The sequence below is a fragment of the Acipenser ruthenus genome, unplaced genomic scaffold (genome assembly GCF_902713425.1).
Source record: "Acipenser ruthenus unplaced genomic scaffold, fAciRut3.2 maternal haplotype, whole genome shotgun sequence".
Classification (NCBI taxonomy): Eukaryota; Metazoa; Chordata; class Actinopteri; order Acipenseriformes; family Acipenseridae; genus Acipenser; species Acipenser ruthenus.
The window spans coordinates 30,965-55,767 of NW_026708303.1; the positions used below are offsets into that span (position 1 = coordinate 30,965).

The window sequence follows — 24,803 nt, forward strand, 5'->3', positions numbered from 1 at the left end:
CTCCTTGTGCTCCATCCCACAAATAAGACATCAAACCGAGGTCCTATTGTAAGTGAATCTGCGGCAGCAGTTGTTGATGCATAGCTCACCCCTTAATCACTGTAAGTCGCTTTGCATAAAAAGCATCTGTGAATTAATAATGATAATTTTGAAGAGGAATAGTTTATTACAATATTATATCAAAACAACATCCAGATTTGAAATTATTTTGAAAAAAAATGCTGCTATAATAAATATATATATGCCTCTAAAAAAAAAAATTGTTTACAACTAGTTAACCGCATGAACCACTTGGGGATATCTTAACACACCCCAGAGAAAAAGAACTGGAATAAAGATGACTGGTTACTAGGGGTGTAGTGAGGATTCATATTTGTAAAAACGGCACACAGACAGGATACGATGCTGGACCAGGAGAAAGATAAACCCAGTCAGGCATGACATATTCAGTTTGATCTCAGATGCATTCAATTGCATTTGCAATATCCACGTGGGACTGTGCCCATTGGAGCTGTAAGTGTAACTACACAGCAGTGTTTCTTTAAAAACATCACGTCAACATGTTCCTTTCTACGCTTCCTTGGTGCTCATGCGGCGTGCAGTATTATCAACCACTGGAAAAGGTCAAATGTTGCCACGGCGAATTAGTGAAAAATATTCATGTTATATATATATATATATATATATATATATATATATATATATATATATATATTGAAACATCTTCTGACGGGAAAATATGGTATGCTGTGATGAATAAAATCTCATTTTTAAAGCGGTAGTGATGACAATATCAGAGATTTCACTGTGAAGCATTACTATGTGTTGCTACCTGTTAGCAATGTGTGCAAAGCTTAAATCCCAACTGCAATACTGGTATGGGTTCTATACACTGAAAAGACTGAAAAGACTATGACCATATGGAACATTTTTTAAACTTCCATACTAATGTACTCAGGTACTTTTTACCTGTCATCATTACAATAGCCATATAATAAGTTTTGGTTAAAATTCGTCCTCATATTTTGCTATAAGATTATCAAATAACTGTGTTGACCTCCTTCTAACTTGCACAGTGCATAAAAAAGTCTACATCTGTACATGTAGATTACTGTACATGTTGATTGCTCCTAGCATTAATAAATTGTAGGGCTAGCATCAAATGCACATATTCATTATATTAAAGGAACCTGCCTTCTAAGCAGGTGTAAGTACTATTTATTTATATTTTAATTTGTTAACCAGGTATGGTGAAAGGGAACAAGGGGTTTTTTAAGGACCCTGGCAGCAGCTATAGAGAGATAAATACATATGAGCACCATTTAAATGTGTAAAGCAGCTAAGATACATCTAAATAAATAGCAATATACAATAAATGCAAGAAGAAAAGGTGTGAGTCGCAGTACCTGGGATGACCTGCAGGACCCCATTCTCTCAGTCTACGTCGTCCAGGGCCAGCCACACAGAAGCCACTGAACCCCCCTCAAAACCCCAGTACCTGCCATTCAAAATCACACTCAGGGTCAGTGATGATTTAAGCATCATCTCCACAACTACAAGACCCCCCAGCATCATTGCATTAACAAGCACCCTCTTATTTTCTTGTTTTAAGGTTAAAAAATATTAGATTAAGTCTAATGCCAGACAAACTTCCAGTTGAACTGTGACAAAAAAAAAAGACAGGAGCACTTTTCAGTAACCAAGTTTGATTCAATAAACAATACAGCACCTTCATTATGTCAGTGTTTAATGTAGACATTTAATCAAAGGTGCAATAAACAGGATTGCTATAAAAAAAAAAACCTTAAAGCTTTGTGGCCATAACTTTTAAAGGGAATGTGGAAAGAAGTTTGTAAAGGGAAGTGGTTACATTTGCCTCTACACGTAATGCACAATATCGCCCTCTGGTGGACATGAAACAACCTTGTGGCCAATTATTACTATAATTAATAAACTTCATTCCATACATGTGAATATGTGTATAACATGAGGCATGTTCACCATAATAATTGTATTGATATTTTTCTACACTACTAACCTGATATCCTGGTGCCAGGCAACAAAGGGAAGCCCGTGATTATGCTGACCTCCACAGGGGGCGCTGTGATATTGCAGTTCCCCACAGGGAGTGCTGCTGTTCTGTTGTTTTCCACAGGCAGCTTCGGGTATTTGCAGATGAAGCGTGAATCAAGGAGGATGACGTTGGGTCCCAGGATCCCCTTGATTGGCTCCAGCACCTTGGGATGGGTGGCCAGAGACATCACCCAGCGGTACTTCAAGTGCACGGTATGGAGACTGTACTGGGCATACTCCAACCCTACAGTGGAGAGAGTAATAGAGGTGAGGACAGGCACTCAGCAGTGCATTCATACAAGCCATGGCAAATGAAGAGATTTTACATTTATTCAAATTGTACAACCAAACAACATCCTAGGCATATACTCACCAAACTCCCTCTCCAGTCTACTGAAGCCCTCTGTAGCTCTCTCCAGCTCTTTGGGGTCTAGCACTGGCACCCCTGTTAGGAAGCCACGGTTGCAGTAGGTGGCACACAGTTCAGTCAGGGAGGGGGTCATTGTTGAGTTGAATTGGAGGTACTTACAGCTCCAAGCTCCCGCCCTTGTTTCCCTCAAAGCTCGCTCTCTTTGTTTCTAGTTTACTCTGTACTGTCTCAACTGACTCTCAGCACTTCCAGCTCACTCACTGAGCTCACTCTGTACATGCCCAACAACTTAGGAATTACTCTTCCCTTGCTCAAACTTCACATTCACGCACACAGCTTATGCTATGCAATGTGAGTTCTCTCTACTCTCTTCAGAACACAGATTCTCCTGTTTTCAGAACAATACTCACACCCGCTTGACCTGATCTCACTTTTTCCCAACAGCACACGTGCCACACTTTGTACACTCCCACTTTGCAGGATTTCTGCTCACTCTTTTAGCACTTAATGTTCACTTGCCTAAATCTCTATTCCTTATCTAAACTGGCTTTTTTTTAAAAAAAACTCTCTCATTCTGCGCACTCTTAGTTTACACAATACAATTTTAGCTCACACTCCAAGCCCTCTGTTCCCTCACTCGCCATGCTCACTGTTTTTTTTTTTTTTGTTAAATCTCAGGTCACCCAACTCAATTTATTTTCTAGATCCCCTTGTGCACTATAGCTCTAGTGCAGTATATTACAATCACACTGAGCTCACCCTTTCACTCGTAGTGCACTCTGTAAACTGGCCCACTCTCTACCCTCACAGCTGTCTCCTCAAAGTCAGAGTCCCAGCAGATCCAGGGGCTGCTTTTTAAACCCCGCTGGATCATTTTTTGAGTGTTTACGAGTTTTTTATTTGATAATAAAAAGACAACACCTGAATTTGCTTTAACAGATGAATATCTGCATTACATTAAACATATGAGTAATTCATTTATAACTTCTGGGTACAGGTGCTTTTTTCCAGCTAGTCAACTTCCTTGTGTCAAGAAAGTGGAGGAAGCCAATTACATTGTTATAGATTATTGCGGTCAATGCTTTTTCTTTTGATGCACATGTTGCTACTGTTACAATTACATGTTTTTATATAATTTGGCCAGAATTTACATGTGTACCGATTAAAGCAACTTTATATCTGATGTGTAGGACATTCACATTAGCAGTTTTGTTGCAGATTTAACATTTCCCTTGCATCCAGAACCTCTTGATTCTGTAACATCATACTAGCACTACGATGTATGATCGATCAGTCAAAAGAAGAAAAAAAAAATAAGCCTCATGGTTTAGGAACTTACAAATCTTAGAGGGTTGCTCACCAAGAAACTAAAGTATTACTGCTTTAAAAAAAACTAGTATGTTGGCGTTTGTAATTTTGATTTATGGTTATCCGTTGCATAACGCCTGTCTGATTACTTTAATCTACCTACCATTTAAATTTAAAAATAGAAAACAAAAGAAAAGCACAAACATGCTTATGAGATAATAAGTGTGCCACTAGCTATGCTGTCTATATGACATCATCTTCACCTATTCACACCTAATTCAATTTGCTTTAAGTTTTTTTTTAGTGATGCTATTATGATTTACATATTTTGTATGACAAAGGGGAAACTTTATGCAGTTACAGAAAACCCAGTTTTTCTTGCTTTACTGGTAATATAGGTTACATTGTGTGCTTATGTAATGATGGTATCTGGGTCTCTGGCAACACATATGCTGGCCTGTTAGATTTAAAATAGAAGTTTTGTGGTCTTTCTTTAAAACTCTTCAAAAAGGGCATTAAAGTCAAATAAAGATCCCTCTAGTCCATAGGTTAAACCTCAGTTCAGAAATTCAGGTTTTTTTCTGAGCTTTTTGAGAAACGTTAGTTAGTAAACCTGATAAATACATAATGATCAAAGCAGAAAAAGCAATCACGAATGAGACAAAACAAACCCAGGAGTCTATTTCAATGATCTAAAGAGTGGCATATGTAAATACCCCTGCTCTTTATCTCAGTGTTAACCCAGCTGGGATTTACTTACAGTATTAACATTACAAATACAGTGTGACAAAGTCGTGAAAAATCTAGATTTACATTTTTAAAATAGACCCCATAATACAATATAAAAGAGAGTGTTAATCATGTATTCTCCTTGTTGCTTAGGTTCACTTTGCAAATTAAATAATTTCAGTCATTACATCCTGGTGGCTTTTTAAAAGAGAAGTTTAAACAAGCCCTCCCCAGACTAAGTGTACAAATTATCTAAGAGGGGCGTCTAGTTTGTGAAGTGCATAAAGTTTAAAGGAAACAAAAACTAAAATAAGTAAATAAATAACACATTGATGAAGCAAAATGAAAGAAAAGGAAGAATGACAAATAAACACCAGTGTAATGAAGAGGTGAAAATGAGAGAAAGGGGGGTAAGGGAAATGTCTCTGGGGATATTTTTGTTTGTTTGTTTTCCAAATGGTTAACAAACTCTTTACTTAAGAAAAAATGAGCACCACTGTTGGTCCAGTTCAGGAAATGGCAAGGGTCTAGAAAGGGGATTTTTAAATGAGGCACAGATTGTAGCAGGGCAGCACGTATGTCATACTAGAAGGGTGTTTGAGGAAATACTGTAAAAGAAGAGTAATGGAGAGTCCTGCATACCTTCACTGGGTGGGTGTCCTTCCCCTGAATGCATCTCATCATTTACATATACAGTGCCTTGCAAAAGTATTCAGACCCATGACCAATTCTCTCATATTACTGAATTACAAATGGTACATTGAAATTTTGTTCTGTTTGATATTTTATTTTAAAACACTGAAACTCAAAATCAATTATTGTAAGGTGACATCGGTTTTATGTTGGGAAATATTTTTAAGAAAAATAGAAAACTGAAATATCTTGCTTGCATAAGTATTCAACTCCCACACATTAATATTTGGTAGAGCCACCTTTCGCTGCAATAACAGCTGTAAGTCTTTTGGGGTAAGTATGTACCAGCTTTGCACACAGTGTCGGAGTGATTTTGGCTCATTCTTTTTGGCAGATTTGCTATAGGTTGTTCAGGTTGGTTGGACGACGCTTGTGGACCGCAATTTTCAAATAGTGCCACAGATTCTCAATGGGATTGAGATCAGGACTTTGACTGGGCCACTGTAGGACATTCACCTTTTTGTTCTTTTTTTCCACATGGTCAACAGACTCTTTACTTAAGAAAAAATGTGCATGATGAGGAAAGTCAGCGTGCAACAATCTCTGTCAGTTCAGGAAATGGCAAGGCTATAGAATGGGGATTTTTTTTTTTTTAAATCAGGCACAGATTGTAGCAGGGCAGCACGCATGACATACTAGAAGGGTGTGTGAGGAAATAGTGTAATGGAGAGTCCTGCATACCTTCACTGGGTGGGTGTCCTTCCCCTGAATGCATCTCATCATTTACTCATAAGCTTCCCGAGGCAATGTAACACAATCCCATTTTACTGACAACCTTTTACTATTTACAAGTGTTTTATTTGATAATAAAAAGACAACACCTGAATTTGCTTTAACAGATGAATATCTGCATTACAAATTACACCGTGTAACAATTTTTTTTTTTTTTTTTGTTCCTGGTTAGTAAGTGTTATTTCCTAATTGCTTATGCCTCAAAAGTATAGAAAATGGCTATTATTCCCCACAAACTTTGCTTTTGTGACCAGGGCAGTGATATTTTGAAATGTACCTATTTTCCAGAACATTCCAGATAGATTCAATGCTGAGTAAACTTGGAGTAACTTCTAGAACTTTCTAGGACTTTCCAGTAATATAAATAGTAGTACACATACAGGGGCCTTAAGCCCACCAGTTCAGTTTAGTTCCAGCTGCCTAAGTGGATACATATCTGCATTTTTCTGAGATGGCATCAAGAGGCTGCAAGCATCCGGCAGACGCATTTTGAGACTTCAAAATGGTGGCATTCCTGATGGGTCTCCAAGGCGGTTTTACCAAGTTTCCATGCTATCTTTGCCTTTGGGACAGCAGGGACACCAAGGCGCACTACCACAGGCGGGACTGGCCACAGCGGACCCTTGTTCTCTGTGGGGAGGAACAACGTCAAGTGGGAGCCACTGGTGGACCCCCGGAAGGTGCTGTGCCACCACTGCACATCAAATTTGGCCTTATGAAACAATTTGTCAGAGCTCTAGATAAGGAGTCGGCAGCCTTCAAGTACCTTCAAGACTTCTTCCCTAAGCTGTCTGAGGCAAAGGTCAAAGCCGGTGTCTTCGTCGGACCACAGATAAAGAAGATCCTGGAGTGCAATGAATTCCCCAAGAAGCTCACTAGTAAGGAGAAAGCGGCTTGGAACAGCTTTGTCGCAGTGGTTCGGGGATTCCCGGGGCAATCACAAGGCCGAAAACTATGTGGAGCTGGTTGAGACTCTGGTGAAGAACTACGGCACAATGGGCTGTAGGATGTCCCTCAAAGTCCATATCCTTGATGCTCATCTTGAGAAATTCAAGGAGAACATGGGAGCGTACTCGGAGGAGCAAGGCGAGCGCTTCCACCAGGATATACTGGACTTTGAACGCCGCTACCAAGGACAGTATAACGAGAACATGATGGGAGACTACATTTGGGGGCTGATTCGTGAAAGTGATTTACAGTATAATCGTAAATCTCGACTTCTACTCACTTCTAAATCTTTTGTAGTCATTTTTGTATTACTTTAATATAAATACATGTTAATTTGGATTCATATGTTGTTTTTTTCTGACTTTATGTGAACGAAAAGATACAAATTCGCCTGTTTTCTCATTGGAAATAGGTAAATTTCAAAATATCACTCCTGGTCACAAAAGCAAAGTTTGTGGGGAATAATAGCCATTTTCTATACTTTTGAGGCATAAGCAATTAGGAAATAACACTTACTACCCAGGAACAAAAATTGTGTTACATAGTGTTATCTAAGAGGGGCGTCTAGTTTGTGAAGTGCATAAAATTTAAAGGAAACAAAAACTAAAATAAGTAAATAAATAACACATTGATGAAGCAAAATGAAAGAAAAGGAAGAATGACAAATAAACACCAGTGTAATGAAGAGGTGAAAATGAGAGAAAGGGGGGTAAGGGAAATGTCTCTGGGGATATTTTTGTTTGTTTGTTTTCCAAATGGTTAACAAACTCTTTACTTAAGAAAAAATGAGCACCACTGTTGGTCCAGTTCAGGAAATGGCAAGGGTCTAGAAAGGGGATTTTTAAATGAGGCACAGATTGTAGCAGGGCAGCACGTATGTCATACTAGAAGGGTGTTTGAGGAAATACTGTAAAGGAAGAGTAATGGAGAGTCCTGCATACCTTCACTGGGTGGGTGTCCTTCCCCTGAATGCATCTCATCATTTACATATACAGTGCCTTGCAAAAGTATTCAGACCCATGACCAATTCTCTCATATTACTGAATTACAAATGGTACATTGAAATTTTGTTCTGTTTGATATTTTATTTTAAAACACTGAAACTCAAAATCAATTATTGTAAGGTGACATTGGTTTTATGTTGGGAAATATTTTTAAGAAAAATAAAAAACTGAAATATCTTGCTTGCATAAGTATTCAACCCCAACACATTAATATTTGGTAGAGCCACCTTTCGCTGCAATAACAGCTTTAAGTCTTTTGGGGTAAGTATGTACCAGCTTTGCACACAGTGTCGGAGTGATTTTGGCTCATTCTTCTTGGCAGAAGAAAGCCAACAAAAAACACTGCTCACAGAGCCAAATAAACACAAATACCTCCACCAAAGAAGTAACAATTGTCTCTTTTCTTTTGATACTTTCTCCTTCGCTTACTTGCTTGCTTAGTAGCTCGCTCACGCTCCTCCTTCCTGCGCACCCACCCAGGTCAGCAAATGCTGCGGGTTTTTATAGATGTGGTCATCTCCGGATTAGCAAACACTTAATCAATCTGGAGATGACGAGTTTGCACGAGTTTATGGGGGTGGGTTTTTAACATTAACAAACATTCACCCGTTCTAAATCAACACAAACAATACATTTAAATCATACAATAATAACATCATTTGTTGCTGAATGCATGTCAATGCATACCCTGCATTCGTCTGTTTCACCCGCTAGACACAAATTACAGCACCAGCTCAATTGGAGCTCCAACTCTTAGCTAATCAACCTCTATCCCTCAGGGATAAACCACACCCGGAATTGGGGAGATTTCTGGGGAGATAACTATTTTGTTAGGTGAGGAAAGACTTATTTGGGGAAGTTTGACAGGTTATTTACATTCCCAGATGATTCTAGGTTAGGTAGAAGCTGGCTGCAAACACTAATATTAAAAATGATCCCATAAGTTTACAGAAAAGTTCATTTGAAGTTTAAAATGTTATTATTTTTGGTTAGGACATTTCTCATTGTAGTCTCACACTGCAGTTTGTCTATTGATGTAATTTGAAGGAGAGGAAAGTAAATATACCCTTGCATGAGCAATTGATTTCAAAAGAGAACACTTCATTTTACCAATTTATTATCTGCAGTATATACAATACATTTATATCACTTAACAATGAAATTACTGTATTATTGTACACCTTAAACACTGTAAACTAATAATCTTTTTCAATTAAATAAAATATAAACACCAAAACAATTACAATTGTTTCATTTGTATTATATTTGCACACTTGGGGCATTACACTGATTTCACATTTGATGATTGAATTGATTGAATTGACAGATGATATCTTCCAAACTAGTGACCTGTTACACAAATCAACAGTATTGCAATCCCGATACAAAAGTCTGAAATTACACACAATAAATCTTTGTAAAAGATCAAATAAAATAACAAGAATTCAATAAATAGGGCAATAGTGAGATTCACAGTGCTATCAGAATTGAGAGTATATACATTGCATAATCCATGTGAACTGTGCTTTACTTACAATTGAGTATGACTGGCAAATAATCACTAAAATTCTGCACTATATAACAACAACAACAACAACAACAACAACAACAACAACAACAACAACAACAACAACAACAATAATAATAATAATACAGTAAAACAAAACACAAATGGCATGAAGATCGTTTCCCCAATCATTTCATATTGTTTTCTTCAAGTGTACGTCATCAAAGGATGTCATGAAGCCCTTCACTCCAGGTGCATGGTGAGGTGGGAGCAGTCCTGCATGTCTTCTATGTTCTCCACAGCATCAATGATGGCCTCCACTCTCTCTCCTGGCAGGACTGCCCCAGCGTTGGCCCGGAACTTTTTCAGCAGACTGTCACGACTCAGTGGCTTCCTCCAGTGTCCATAAAAGGTGTCGCAACGACCCTTCAACACATCGCCAGTTGTGAGGGTCACCAGCACCTCTGCGTACATCTTATTGAAATTGGCAGGGTTGTCCTGGGGGTGCTCGACCTGTACTCTGCTCAGGAGGCTGAGCAGCTCAGGACGGTCCAGGAAGGCTGGGCTGAAGGATTGTACACTGACCTCGCCGTCCAGCAGAGCAGTGCAGGCGTTGAACTGGAAGGAGTGTCGGGCCTGGTGCTCGGATTCAGGGAAGGGCCGGTTGATATATTTGGAGAGGGGGATTCTCAGTAGGATGTTCTGGATCATAGAGGGCTGGAACCCCCCTACGGTGTTGACCAAAAGCTCCCGTGCTGCGCACGCTGCGTCTGCCACCCAGTGCATCCCCAGGTGTGCAGGGAAGCGCTTGAAGGCTATGTCCTGGTCCTCCAGCAGGAAGCGGGGATCCTGTTCCACCGGGGAGGGCAGAGCCTGAGGCAGGTAGTCGTTGTAGAAGGCACTAAAGCCAGCGCAGCCTGGGGTCGAGTCCAGGATCAGTGTGCTGGCCTCCAGGCCCCGGGATGCCAGCAGTGCCGCCTCCAGACCAAGTCGGGCTGCGTTCCCAATATGAAGAGGCTTGGATTGAGTGGCAGCATTGGCCATGGGAGCCCCTGCCAGCGAGGCAGCAATCGCCAAGGCGTTTGAGCACTGCGAGCGATCCAGGGAGAGCAGACGGGAGCAGGCAGCAGCACTACCCAGAGGGCCCACTACAGTCGGGGGATGGAACCTGAAGGGAGAAACACTGGCATGACCATCCTGGTAACTGAGAGAGTATTTTACATTATATATGCTTTTAATGGTTTTAAAATTCTGATTTAAAAACAACCTCGGGTAGACAAATGTTTCTTATCATGCCTTCTAAAAAAGGCATGCTAGGAAAGTGTAATAATTTCCAATAAAAACAACATAATCACTGTGAGGCTAAAAAACCACTGAAAAACAGATTAAGATTTGCTTTCAAATTCAAACACGGTCTCATTCATGCTGGAAGAATATTGGCACACTTCCTTCTTGGCAGCACTACAGTATTGTGCCAAGTTTGTTCGGCAGCAGTCTCCTCACCTGTTGGGGATGTTTTGGGCTTCGTTGGAGAACCTCATGAGCCGACCCTGAATCTCAATGCCCACGTTGAAGGCTAGCAGGAGGTCCATCCCACTGGGCTTGGCGTTGCCAGGTAACATCTGAGCAATAGCGAGCAGGGCAGGAAGGACTGCCCCTGAGGGGTGGGTGGCTGGGTGCCAGGTATCATCGAAATCCATTGAATGGACCTGCAAAGAAGAACGTGCGGGCACAGTAAGCACCTGGTACAGTGTGATCTCCACTGACATTCCTGATTGTGAGGAAGCCTGGCAGTGCCCCATCTTTCTACAAAAGAAACCTCAAGGACATGAATACAAACCTGAGCTTTCACTTTTCAAAAAAAAAAAAAAAAAACAACAGGATAAATGGAATGTGTCCTGAATACAGTCACTCCCTGATGGGCAAATATCCAGTATAATGAACAAATTAAATTATTTAAGTATTATATTTAAACAATTAAGGCATTACATTGGTTTTTAATTTTCTGCATTATGAAAATGTTTAGCCTCAGATCTCAGAAGTTTTTCTCCTTTGACTTTCTCATAGAACTACTCCTTAATCATCTGTTAAGTAACCTGTAAAGTGCTCTTGTTTGCTTTTCTCAAACAATTACTTAAAACTTGAGATAAAACAAACGTTTAAACTATTTTATGTTGAAATAATAACACATCATCTCTTACAAGATCTACTGATTTGTGTATGTACTGTATATACTAACATTTTGGAATGCTGTATTTCAAGAGGTGTTTTCACGGAAATTAGTTGCAGGCAGTGTAATGAGGAAATGACCAGCCACAGACATGAGCTGCAGAGCTCGTCAGCTGCTAGAATGTGCTCATTTCATGGACTACATTTTTACAATTTGAAAGGGCTGAGCACTGTGTAAACAAACCTGACATTAAAATATGCCAGCCAACAAATACACTGACTTACCGCAACTCCATTGACAAAGGCTGCCAGACTTGGAGAGAGTCTTGTGTGTCTTCGACCAAAGACTGAACTGATGTAATCTGGAGCATACATTTGCTGCAAAGAGAGTTAATCACAGATCATTATAGGGTCTCAATGTTCTTTTAGATGGAAACAAGCAAGTTAAATTCTTGATTATCATCACCCTGGTTTGACAATGCAAACCTCAACTGGAACGGTGACTGTTCAAAGAAACTTTTCAAAAATGGGGTAAGTACTGAAGGAATGGTTGATATTAAAATTGTACAGCCAGGGCCCACTTCTTTGGCCATCATTTTAGGACCATAGCCCAGTGTAAGACTCAGCTGAAGGATTACCTGGCAGTGCTGCAGAGCCAGCTCAAAGACATGGGAGCTGCTTCCCAGCAGCCCCACCCCGATGCTGTCCAGGATCATCCTCTTACTGCGGTGCAGCACAGTGTCTGACAGCTGGCCTGGGTGCACCAAGTGGATGAACCCTCCAAAACTGCTGGTGATTGTCTCCTCTGGGGCAGGTCTTTCTTGCACTGCAGGACAACAAACAGCAGATCAGTCTCTGCCTGTGCTTCACTTTAGTATTCAGAGCATCAACTCTACAATAATGCACTAAAATAACAACACTTAAAGACAACTGGGTCCATTGAATTGGTGATGGTATGAAATCCTGAAAATTAACGTTATTTACACAGTTTTTTTTTTTTTATTAAATAGCTTTTTAAAAAATGTTTACCTTCAACTGCAGATTTATGTAGAAGTCGCAGGCAGGAAAAGTGCCTTGAGGTTCTCTGAAACTAATTTAAAAAGGGAAAAAAATGAAATAAAATCAATATGATATATGACAGAAAATACTACTACGACTACTATGACTACTAATACTACTACTACTACTACTACTAATAATAATAATAATAATAATAAAATAAAAAATAAAAATGCATACATTTCTAAGAGTTTCAGCGCAATAATTACCTTGAGTGCTGAGAGCATGATGGTGTTCAGTAGATTGCTGTGTACAACAAAGTTCTGTCACTGAGCTGATATTTTGCTGTGGTTCCATCCTCTCTTTATATTCTTTCATACCTGGATGCTGATCGTCCTCCAGGTTCCAAAACCCCTCCTTCTTTTAGTGAAACTATTCAACTAATTGGGGGGATTTTTCTAATTTGACCAGGAAATGGGTTATGTATTGACCAAGAAGTGGTCTGGAATGTTGGGGAATAACCCTCTTTCTGTTCTGGGAGGACACTTACTGAGAACTTGGCACTGGGAGACTCCTCCCCTGCTTGAGAGAGAGGTTCTATAAAAAATAAACTCTCACCTCCTAAAGTTCACACCTTGTTGGCCAGGTACTGTAATACCAATCTTGTTTCATATTTTTACAGTTAGACAAATGCTTGTTTGATTATATAGAAAATATTTAAATGTATTTGTTTAATGTAAATTATGTTATATAGTGTGTGATCATTTTTTGTATTATTAAAAATACCAACTGTATTTTAGTTAACTAGTAGAAATGTAGATTATTATAAAACATATATATCAAATACTGCATGCATTTGGGGCGCCCATCCTCATGAGTGTGTTAATAATTATTATCACATACCATACAGTATATAATAAAGGAAACACAAAGACTGCGCAGAATATTTCCTTTACAAACACTAAAGATAAATAGATCAAAATGGCAAACTTTTTCATAAACCAGTATAATTAATGTATTACGTTTTTACGTGAACAAACAGTTAAGTTTACAAAGTATATATACAGTGTGGGTAATATATTTCATTAAAAAAAAAAAGATATATATCATTATAATCATTTGCATTCATAGAATATCTACATGGTTATCTGACATATGCTTTCATTAGTCACCATACTATATTGAACTATACTGTACTGAACAAGTATGCTTAAGACTTAAATAAAATGCCTCTGTCATAAACTGGCACTGTGGAAAATAGGTTGTGTTTTTGAAAAGACCACTTAGTTCAGTTTACTACTGACACAGATTATATTACCCACAATTTAATAAAAACATGTATTTATTCATTTATTTATTTGTTTGTTTGTTTGTTTATTTATGTAGTTTGTGTATATGTATATACAAATAATGGGGTGGATATCCCTTTTTTTCTCTTAGTACATGGTTATGCAGTTTCATTTGTATGCTTTATGGTGCATTAAGTTGGTACTGGTATTGCTAACTGTTCCTTGGCTGGCAGGCAGACAGATCACTGATAGCTAGATTCAGGAATGTCCTCATGCATGTCGACACTCCTGGGTGTTTTGTTCAAGCCTTTTCTTCTTTTTCAATAGCATTGTGTATCAGTCATGCTTGTTTAAGGAAGTAGTTTGACTCTGATTTTGCGATCAGCTGTTCAGTGTTTACCATATAAATCAGTCAGATGTGCATATGAACTCCAAATCACTTTAAAGGAAAAGCAGACAATAAACATTTTGGTGTATCCATTTAAATTGTTTATCTGGGCAGTACCAGATATCTAAATGGAACAACATTACTGAAATGCCAGTTTCTCGGGTTTGTTGTTGCTGAAAGATGCTGAGCTCCAGTCGAGCTGACAGGCTGTGATTGGCTGATTTGGCAGTTGTGGGTACAGACTGGTTGCTTTCATCGCTACAAAGTATTGATTGGCTGTTTGTGGTGGATAATACAATAAATGTGTACCAATTGTGTCTTTGTTTGGTATTTGCTGTCCAATAGAACTAAGCTTTCATTACGGCAAGTCAAAATGAAAAGCCGGCTCTTGCACTGATTGATTTTAAGTTTGATTCACAGTTGATGCTGTGACGTTCCAGTGGGCACCGTCTCATAGAAGCCTGCTAGAGTTGGCTGAGTGTACTCAATTGTTTTCTAATTTGACAGAGTTTTGACGTTAAGAAGATGGCGAGTGCAGATGAATTTGCGGCCATGTTCTATGGAGAGCCGGGGGTCCTGGGCCTCCTGGCCAATGGAATCAGTGCTTTCCTCGTTCTTCTGCAGAACTTCAACGGAGCACAGACTGGTGTACCATCCCAGGGAGTGGAGCACATTCTGGCTGGTAAAAACACAATCTATCTGTGTCTTAGGCAAAAAAGGATTCCATGTTCTCTAAACACCAATTCATCCTGTACTGATTTCTTCTATGATATTTAAGATGTTTCTTAATATTGTATTACTCTTATATGCTTCAATACAGTCTTACAGACCATGGGTGTAAGGCTGAGGTGCAGCAAATAAAGTTGGTATTCTATTAGAAAAACAATATGAACATACAGTGACCCTGTATGCTAATTTTTTAAAAAAGAAAAGAAAGATCTTCAGCACAACAATAGTTGGACCTGTAATAGCACAGCTGATAATTACTTTGAAGTTTGTTTGTTAGGTGACCTTGCTGGACTCTGACTTCTACCTATCTACATTTCACAGGTGTTCAACTGATTCTGATTGGGGGGGTAACTCAGCTGTTGGCTGGGCTCCTATCCTTCCGGAAGTATGATCACTTAAGTGGGACAGCCTTCATCGCATTTGCTGCTCTCTGGGGCAGTTATGGGTCTACCCGTATAGTCCTGGGTGCCTTTCCACCCTCTATTAACAGCACCAACATCACTGACCAGCTATATCCAGCCAACAGCACTTTTCCAAATACAGAATTGGCTACTCCACCAATCGGTCAGTCTGCTATAGCAGGGTTAATCGCTTACATTTCCATCTCATTTATCCTGTCCTTCTGCTCTGCCACTGTAAACTACATCATGCCTTTTGTCTTTGGGGCCATCACCTTGACGCTGATCTTTGAGGCAGTGGGGCTTGTCGGGGGGTGGGCTCTAGTGGTCTCCGGGGTCCTGGAGCTGGTGATCCTCATGTGTGGGCTTTATGGAGCGGCAGCCTTGCTCCTGAAAGGTGTCACGCAACGTTACATCCTCAAGGGCTTTGGGACCCCCCTTTTTGACGTGCTGCTCCTGGGGACGGCCAATAACAGCAACTCCCAAAAAATAGGGGAAGAAAAGAAGAAGAACACCCAATATGCTGAACCCATGGCACTGGGCTACCTGTGCGACACAATCTCTCCTTTCATCTTTGCCTTCTTCTGCTTTGGCTACCTACCTTCCTTCTTTGTGGGCACTATTTGGGTCACTATCAACGCTTTCTCCCAGCTTTTCTCCAGTTACTATGCCTACCTCCGAAAAGACGTCTACCACACAACCAAGTTTTGTCTGCACAGCACCTACTGGCTGGTGAAATCATGGGAGGAGTTTGTGCTGTCAGTTCTCATCGACAGAGAGGGAGCGGTCAGCGGGCGAGAAAGGATGGTTGGTGACTGGTTCTTCCTAGCGACCGCCATTGTTCTCTGCTTGATGTCACTCAACATGGATGTGCTAGAGGTGGCCCATAACTTGCTATTCCTCCTGCTCACGGTATCCACAATCTCCCAGATCCCACTGGGGGGCTACTACATCTTCTTTGGGGTGATCTGCAGCTTGTTCACAGCCCTGTCTCTCTACGGTACCTTTGCCCGACTCATCAATTCCATAGGGGAGAAGACCTTGATCCCTGTTGGGGTGCAGCCACTATCCACAGAGAAGCTCCAGGATGTCCTGGGACTCATCAAACGGTGCTGGGTGAAACCCCAAGACCTCCCTCGCAGCACCGTTACACAGCTACCTGATGCCCTTTTCTACGTGACCAATGGCATAGCTGCCCTCTCTGCCATCCACAGCCAGGACGTGCACCCCACCTTCCTCCATCTCACCATGCCCTGGGTACTGATCCCTGGAGCAATCATCCAGGTTTACGTGAGCCGACTGGGCATCCAGAAGGGAAGGCGCTTTGGGCCCATTATCCCATCCTGCTATGCTGCCATCTGGGCTACCTGGACCTGGTATCGGTTTGCAGGTATGTTTTAATAAGGGGAAAAGGCAATGCCAGTTGTCTTTTTAAGTAAATTCACATGATAACTTTACAGTGATCGACCAATTTGTTATAATAAACCCCTGTAGTAGGCAACAGTCATGTCAGTGGAAGTGCAACCTGTTTTAATTAAATAAAGTGGTTGAGGAAGTATATAGGTGTTGAAAGTAATAAATAAAAGATGTGTGTCCCTGTTGTAAAAAAGAGTAGCTCTGTTTGACTGCACACATGATATAAGGATTCTAGAACAAGCTAAACACTTTCTATTTGTGAAATCCCCCTGAGGATGTCCATGACTGTCCTGCACCTAATTCATGATTTTCTTAGTTGGGAATGTCTTGCTTTTAAAATTAGTAAAATAATGTCTTTATTTTGTAGGTGTGTTACTTGGCATTTCTACTGATTTTGCTGGTGGATTCACAGCTGGGGCTGTAGCATTCTTGGTACTTAATGGCTTCCTAATGCTTATAGGTAAGTAATTTTAATGGAATTGGATCTTCGTCTAACATTTAGGGGTTTGTTTAGTTGGAGTGAAAAGTGTCAGAGTAAATGGATGGAAAATATTAATGTGTGTTGCTGTGTGTTTTCCTCTCTTTCTCAAGGTGCCTATGTAAATGTTGTGCTGCTGTTGCTGACTCTTGTCATGGAGGTGATTGTGGTGTGTTTCCTGCTCTCCACACTGGGCAGACTGCCTTACCAACTGGAAAGTAAGAGTCTCCCCTTCTCCTTCCCCAAAGTCAAACCTGGAGCAAAGATTAACAGCAACTTGTTATTTAAACAATTTGAATTAGGAAGGTAGACATCTATCACCCGAACACCACACATAATGGCTAATAATTTATCCTTAATGAAAACATATTCTGTGTTTGGATTGGCAATCAAACAGGTTAAGTTCTTGACTAAATGTTTTCCTTAGACTAGAGTATTCATCTTTGGCTTTTGATTGAACTGAACTCAACAGATCCTAGAATTTTGGTTCACCCACAGTTCACGCATGGCAATCTCTCCTGTTTCTCCCCAATGTTACCATTGTTGGGTCTGTTTTGTTACACACATGCACTACCTCTATGGAGCCTGCCTGTAGACTCCAGTACATTTTCTTTCCAAGGATGGTGATAAAACTAAGTTGGTTTTCCATTACAGTTGCGATGCTGGCCATCTTCTCTTTGATCTGTTTGTATGGTACTCTGGCCTCCCTTGCAAATTCCATCTTCAGAAAGGAGCTGCTGCCTCTCGGGCCCCCATTGCTGAAGGTAAAGTTGTCATCCAGCTATATCGGAATTAGTTTTAAAATAATGTTTTTTTTTCAAAATAATAAAGATTTTTAATAGATCCTTAAACTAAGGTATGTCCACGAAGCCTTTGAATTCCCAGTGGTCATTACAAAAGTGCTGAAGTGGATTGTTGTAGATTTGAGCATGCTTTTAAATGCACTCTTTCTTATAGGCTACACAGGAAAAAGCTGACAAAACTCCCCCTCCTCCTCCTTGTTCCATCGCCACCTCAAGAAAGACCAGTGGGCTGCTGAGCATCTCAAAACTCCTGGATGCTGGTGGGGTCTGTGGTATTCCCACTGATACTGTGTACGCATTGGCAGCATCCTGCAAACACCCACAGGCTATAGAGAAGATCTACAATATCAAGGTATGGACTGGCGTATTTATGTGTTTGTTTGTCTGTGCTGTACAAAATAAGCACTCAAGAGTTCTTTTGCATGGAGGCAGGAGTAGAGTCACTTTCCAGAGCCATGCTCTCAGCTCACACTTCTGTCCCTCTTTCAGGATCGCCCACAGGAGAAGCCCATCTGTATCTGCATCTCCAACTTGGAGCAGCTGTCAACTGCCAAGCCCCCCTTCAGCCCCCTGCTCTGGGAGTTCATGAGGAACGTCTACCCAGGAGGCATCAGCTGCATTGTCAAGAAGGGCGAGTGGCTCAATAGGCTAGGTGAGTTCAGACAGGCTCTTCCATCTAAAGGAAATGATCCCTGCCACCGTACAGGCAGTTAGGTCAGCTACCGTTTGTATGTATATAGGATTTTACACAGTACATTTTTGTTATTTAGTTGTATTACTGATATTACTGGCAAATGGAAAAAAAAACTTAAGTGTAATATGAACTATTTAAACACCTGTTAATTTAATGAAAGTACTTTAAAACTCCTGTTGAAAGTTTAGTTGTATGTTTCTAGTTTTGTAACATTAATAGATGTTTTTGTCCTTCCAAAAATTGGAATGTATAATTTAGAGAAAAAAGCGAGGTCTGTGTTTCAAATCCTGGCAGTCATCACTGCATTGGTCTAATAGTTTATGGGTGTTATGGCAATTTCTGTGTAAAACCACAGGTGACTTCACTCTCCCTTTTATAGCACTGCTACATCTGTTGACTCTTTTACTCATATGGAAGGCTATCATTTGTTTCCTTTAAGAAAATCCAAAAACCTGTGTGAGTTTAGTTTGTAAGAGAGGCTCTGTCCAAAGACCCACGCTCACAGCCTTCTCTTGGTTCTGGTTTAGGAGTCGGGGCAGCCTATGACAGAGTGGGGACTAAAGAAAGCATCATGATCAGAGTCCCTGACCACACAGTGACCGCCCATCTGTGCAATATGACTGGACCACTGGCCATCACTTCAGCCAATCCAAGTGGAGAGCCTGATAGCACACACCATGACATGGTGATAACGTAAGTATTTGTGCTGTATGCTAATGACCAGGTGACAGCCACAACAGCAGCCGTTAAGGAAGATTCATTTCTATTCTAATTGTTAGATACTATATTCATGGCAGTGTGAGGTTGGTCCTAATTATTGAGCGTCTACTGGGTACTAATGGGAAAAAAGTGTTGTATCATGGATACATAATATTGCATGTTAGAATAATATTTACCTGCATTAAAGGACCTACTGGGCTAGTGTAGGAAAGCTAATATTTTGTAGTCACTGTTATAAATGCTATAATTTCCTTTTTGTTTCCCACAGGCGTCTCGGGCACAAAATCAGTGGGGTTCTGTGTGACGGAGAATCAAATGAAGCGGTCGGTTCCACTGTGGTCAACTGTTTGAAGATAGATGAAGGTATTTCCTTGATATTTTTCCTGTTCCCTTTTGTTTAAGGCAGCCTGGACTGAGAGCTTTTTTTACTGAACACTGTTACTCAGTTTTATTTTCTCTTTCAGGTACAATCACTATTATACGAGAAGGCTGTTTTCCTGCTGCCCAAGTTAGACACATTTTTGAAAAAGTCAAAAATTCCATGGAGTAAAGACAAGGAACACTCACTACAAATAACATTAACGTAGTGAATCACCTCTCAGGATGTGAGAAGTGTACTAGCTGGTGAAAATGTGAGCAGTGATCTTCAATTATGATGTAGTGACATCACTAGGATAATAAATTATTATTATAGTATTTATAATTATAAAAACTGTGCCATTTAATTTATTCTTAAACTTGTTTCTGTGAAGACTGGCAACATTTACTCCTGAAATGAAGATTTCAAATTTTACAGTCCACATTTGTGAATAATGCATATATTAATAAAGTTAATAAACATTTTGTGTGTGCATATATTTAAAACACTTTGATGGTAAATTATAATACAATTTGTGTATGCTATGTACTTTATGTAATTATATTTGTTATAGGTTTGTATTTATAAACTAATAAAACAAATCAAATAATTTGGTGAATCTTACCCCTGAATGCTATTTGCTATGATTGTCTCAAAATCCTGGATATAAAAGAACTGGTCAAGCAATTAAATGCATAGTATAGGCATTAGAAAAACATGGTTGTTAAAAGTGTTAAAAAGTGTTAAAAATTATATTTGTCGGGGTGACATTTCTGTTTTGTATCTGCTGTGAATTTCCTTCCTTAAACATGTACTGTTTTATTTCATAAGACATTTTTAATACTGTGTATATATGTATATAGATATTTTTTTTTCTATTCTTATAAAGTATACTATGTCTAGGAAGAAGTGACTGGATTTTGAATCTGTAATTAATCCTTGTTAAAACTGTATAAACTGTTCAATGTCTTATAATTACAACATTTATTCTGTGATTGTCCTTATCAATGACCATCAATAAAGTATAATTAAGACTCAAATGACTAATACTTGAAACTTAACAAGATTACATTTATTTAATTTCCAAAGCACAACTTACATGTATTAAACTTCCATTACATTTAGTTGCAGCATCCAACAGCAGATTTAAGATAATGGCCAGGTTACCTGTTTTCTGCTGGGAGGTGATGGTATATGATTCCTTCACATGGTGGATAGGAGATCTGGAGATGTTGGATTCATCTTGGGATGTCTCACTACCCTTATATCTATACTGAAAACATGTTTAAAAATAAGATGAGGCCCCTTAACTATTTCCTTTTAGCTTTTCTCATGAAACTGGTCATAAACCAATTTCTGTCAAACAAGTCAATATGTTTATATCCCAGCCATCACCTTACAATATATACCATAGGTTAACTATCGGTCAGTGCATATATATTCTCCTGCCAAAGCTTGATATAATACATCTGCCGAAGCCTGAACGCATCTTTGGTACACTCAGGCATTTCCCCTTGACATTTTTACTTTCTATACATAGTTCACTGAGGACATCATTAAAACTCCCTCTGTGTGTTATCTGTATTTGAGACTTGAGTTTTACAGCAACTCAGACTTTCTTAATTGGTTAAACTCAAATCGGTCTCTTACTCACCTTTCATCACAGACAGTTCTAGGTGTATCGACAGACAGCTGAGAAAAAGTCAACTTTTCATTATAACTAAGGACAGTAGATCTAAATCATTAAACCAGTCAATTACACAGTACAGCAGTCTAGTCTAGTACAGCTCCAAATTATGCTGTATTGCTAAGCAGGCGCGCAGCTTGATAAAAGGAAAGTAATTCTGAATTCAGCTGTTTAATTTAGGTTTGGAACATACTAAATACAAACAAAAAGGTTTGGGATGAAACCTGAACTAGGATCGGTACAGTGATATCTTTCACTATTAAAAGTTAGAAGTATCAAACCCCTGAGAATTACCCCTGAGAAGTACAGCCCAACCCCACCACCGCATGACCCAGTACATCACAACCCCACCACTGCGTGACCCAATACAGCGAGACACCTTTACAGCGACAGACCTCCATCATGAGCCCCGTTACACCGCATCACTGCGCACAACTTTGTAGCTATACTTGCTGCCTGCCTGAGATGCATTCAGGGTCTTAAGTTATTGTGAAGTAGCTGCCTGGTTTGTTTCAAGTTATTATCATTGTTATTATTTATTATTTTTATTTTATTACACATTACCTTAACAAGTTGCTCTTCTTCAGTAAAGACATGTTTTCCATGCAGAGTTTCGATAAAGGACACTTCAGAAGCAATTCATGTTCAAAGCACTTTTTTTTATTATTATTTGGCTTACAGTACCAAAATAAATAAGTAAAGTCAAAACAAAGTGAAACGAAATTCTGCTTCCCTCTCTAACAAAAATAGTTCCAGTGTCACACTAATAACTGCTCGGTTGGAAAATAAAACTTAAAAAAAAAAAAAATAGTAATAATAATAATAATATTAATAATAATAATAATAATAATAATAATAATAATAATAATAATAATAATAATAATAGTAATAATAATAATAATAATAAAACTGCAGTCTTTTTTTAAGTAAATTACCTTATACATGTGTATGTGTATATGTCTAATTGATTCATTATTGTAGGGTTACATGTAAAAATACTACAGTATAAAACATTATGGAATGTATACAGCAGCCAAGGTCGAAAGTTTTGCATCACCTAGAATTTTAGGATTGAGTCAAAATTAAAATAAAGTGCCTATATTAGCATAATTTAGCTATTTTATTTAACATAATGTAATCAAATGATCTTGCAAAAGTCTACCAGAAGCCATAATAATAGTACAATATTTCACATTAGATTTTGAAATGTCAACTTTTTGTCTCTTTCTCATTAAGTTTGGAAAACTATGAAGCGGTATGTAATTTAATATGTTAACGTAACATTATTAGCCGGTTTCAACTGACTTTATGAAGCAAAATGTGTTCATTCTACAGGGTGATGCAAAAGTTTTGGCCATACAGTAGCTGTAGTATAGTATAGTAACTGCATGCAGCCTTTCTTTTGAAAAAAAGTCCCTGTTCATGTTCATTTAAAATAAATACATGTAAATCTGTCTAAAATAGATGTGTACTGCCTGGGAATTCAATACCATGTGCTTTCTCATGCATGATTACATTTGAATTGCTGACAGTGTATCAATCTCTGAGATTATAATGGAAACACATTGTGTAGAAATGGAAATGGAAATTGAAAGCACATTTTAATAGGATGTTTTCAAGCAACATAATTGATTTCTAAAATGTTTTCCTTTTCAAAGTTGACTTATATCATGGTAAAAGCATTGCAAAGTGTAGTTTAAGACAGCAAAAAAAGGTATGATACATGGCAAATTAAGGTAAATGTATAGACTAAGTATGACAAACTGCAAAATGAATGTGCATTTTACCATGGTAAACTTTTACAATATTGTTTTCTGTTCATTATGAGCTTCCAAACATTACCCACGAGCATTCCTCAAGCCTACCCTTCACTGACTGCATTATTGTGGGGGAAAGACAGAACAAATCGGTCTCCATTTTTTGCATTTTAAATTATGTATTTAACATTTAATCATAATGTGATGTGATTTCATTATTTTTCTTTTCATTAAGAATCAAAAAAAGTGTAACTAAGGTTGTCTCAACTGCCTCTCGTTTTTAAGTCGTTTATAAGAAGGGTGTCTCTTTATTGTATAAGAGATGTCATCTTGCGTAATTTGGGTGAGAGGACCGCGAAGCTACAGGACTAACTGCGCGAAATGATGTCACTTTCACAGTAAGAGACACCCTTCACACGACGTATTAACGTATTATAAATCACACACATAAGGATTAGACACACACATATCTATACAGTGAAAATAACTTTTATTTTCGTTAAATATAACATTCAACCCCCCTTCTCCCTGTCTGAAAATGGTTTGGTCCAGGATCGACCATAAATGACCTACTACAGTAGCCGGTCTGTGCTGTGTTTGCAGACTAGTTAAACGTGACGAAACTATTTATTAAAAAACAAACGTACATCCTGTAAAACTTGCACCACTAGCATGTAAGTGTCCTGAAGTGCAGTTAGTAACTGAAGAGTTGAAACAGTGGCTCTGATTTGGTGTAGGAAAGAAGCATCGCTGTCGCAGCAGGTGGGACTTGTTCCTGAAGACTTGCGTGAAGAAATGTAGCCTATTTATTTCCCTTTTTTGCATTTCATCCGTGTTTGTCACGTAATGCTTGAGACTGAGTTTGCTCTTGTGTCTGTAATGCTGATGTTTGAGTGACATATTCACGGCCAGTGACATCACGTAATATGACCCAATTACTTATCCAAATTAAAATAAAGGTCAACGTTAATAACAGGATTTTCCATTTTGCTATGTTTTTATTTAGAGCATTTTATTTCTTTAAATACAGATCATTCTATGCACAGAATGACATTTATACACAAGACAAGAGGTATAGGAATGTTTGGAAATGCTGCTCTGTGATTGGTTGATTTCTCATATGTGATTTATAATAATTGGGATAGCCACTTATTCGGGATATTTTTCCTTCTTCCAAGGCGTCCCGATAAAGCGACGCAGACTGAATTAAAGTAAGGTACATTTAAACCTACTTCCCTTTGGGGTAAAATGTCTCTATGTATGTGTAATAAAATACTGCTCTTAAAATGCAAGTGGTGTCCTGACTGATATGCAATCACAGAGTTTGTAAAATAGCCTGGGGAGCACTGTTACATGATGCTCATCGCATCATCCTTGAAATTCAAATAGACAAGTCTAATGAAAGGCACAATAAAAACTATATTGCAGATTCATCTGGCTGTGGCTGATTTGAAATGTAAACGGTTTTTAAATGCAAAAAACACACCAGGCAGAGAGAATTGACGCACGGCCCTCCTGCTTTTACAGGCAGCTAAAGGTGATGAACTGGAATCA

The 24,803-nt window shown here is 39.0% G+C and overlaps 2 protein-coding genes across 2 annotated transcripts; one reads left to right on the plus strand and one right to left on the minus strand.

Moving 5' to 3' along the window:
• Window positions 1-8,957: 8,957 nt before the first annotated feature.
• Window positions 8,958-12,934, minus strand: LOC131730570 (cis-aconitate decarboxylase-like). Its single transcript, XM_059020719.1, has 6 exons — window positions 12,802-12,934; window positions 12,563-12,623; window positions 12,172-12,359; window positions 11,819-11,911; window positions 10,868-11,073; window positions 8,958-10,532 (listed from the first exon to the last, which is right to left on the minus strand). Exons 1-6 carry the CDS (start codon window positions 12,817-12,819, stop codon window positions 9,608-9,610), a joined length of 1,491 nt encoding a protein of 496 aa, XP_058876702.1. The 5' UTR covers window positions 12,820-12,934; the 3' UTR covers window positions 8,958-9,607.
• A 234-nt stretch (window positions 12,935-13,168) lies between these two features.
• Window positions 13,169-20,845, plus strand: LOC117412118 (uncharacterized). Its single transcript, XM_059020718.1, has 11 exons — window positions 13,169-13,178; window positions 14,717-14,891; window positions 15,260-16,726; window positions 17,120-17,212; window positions 17,344-17,448; window positions 17,885-17,994; window positions 18,188-18,385; window positions 18,523-18,685; window positions 19,255-19,420; window positions 19,716-19,810; window positions 19,912-20,845. Exons 2-11 carry the CDS (start codon window positions 14,735-14,737, stop codon window positions 19,995-19,997), a joined length of 2,640 nt encoding a protein of 879 aa, XP_058876701.1. The 5' UTR covers window positions 13,169-13,178; window positions 14,717-14,734; the 3' UTR covers window positions 19,998-20,845.
• The last annotated feature ends 3,958 nt before the right edge of the window (window positions 20,846-24,803 follow it).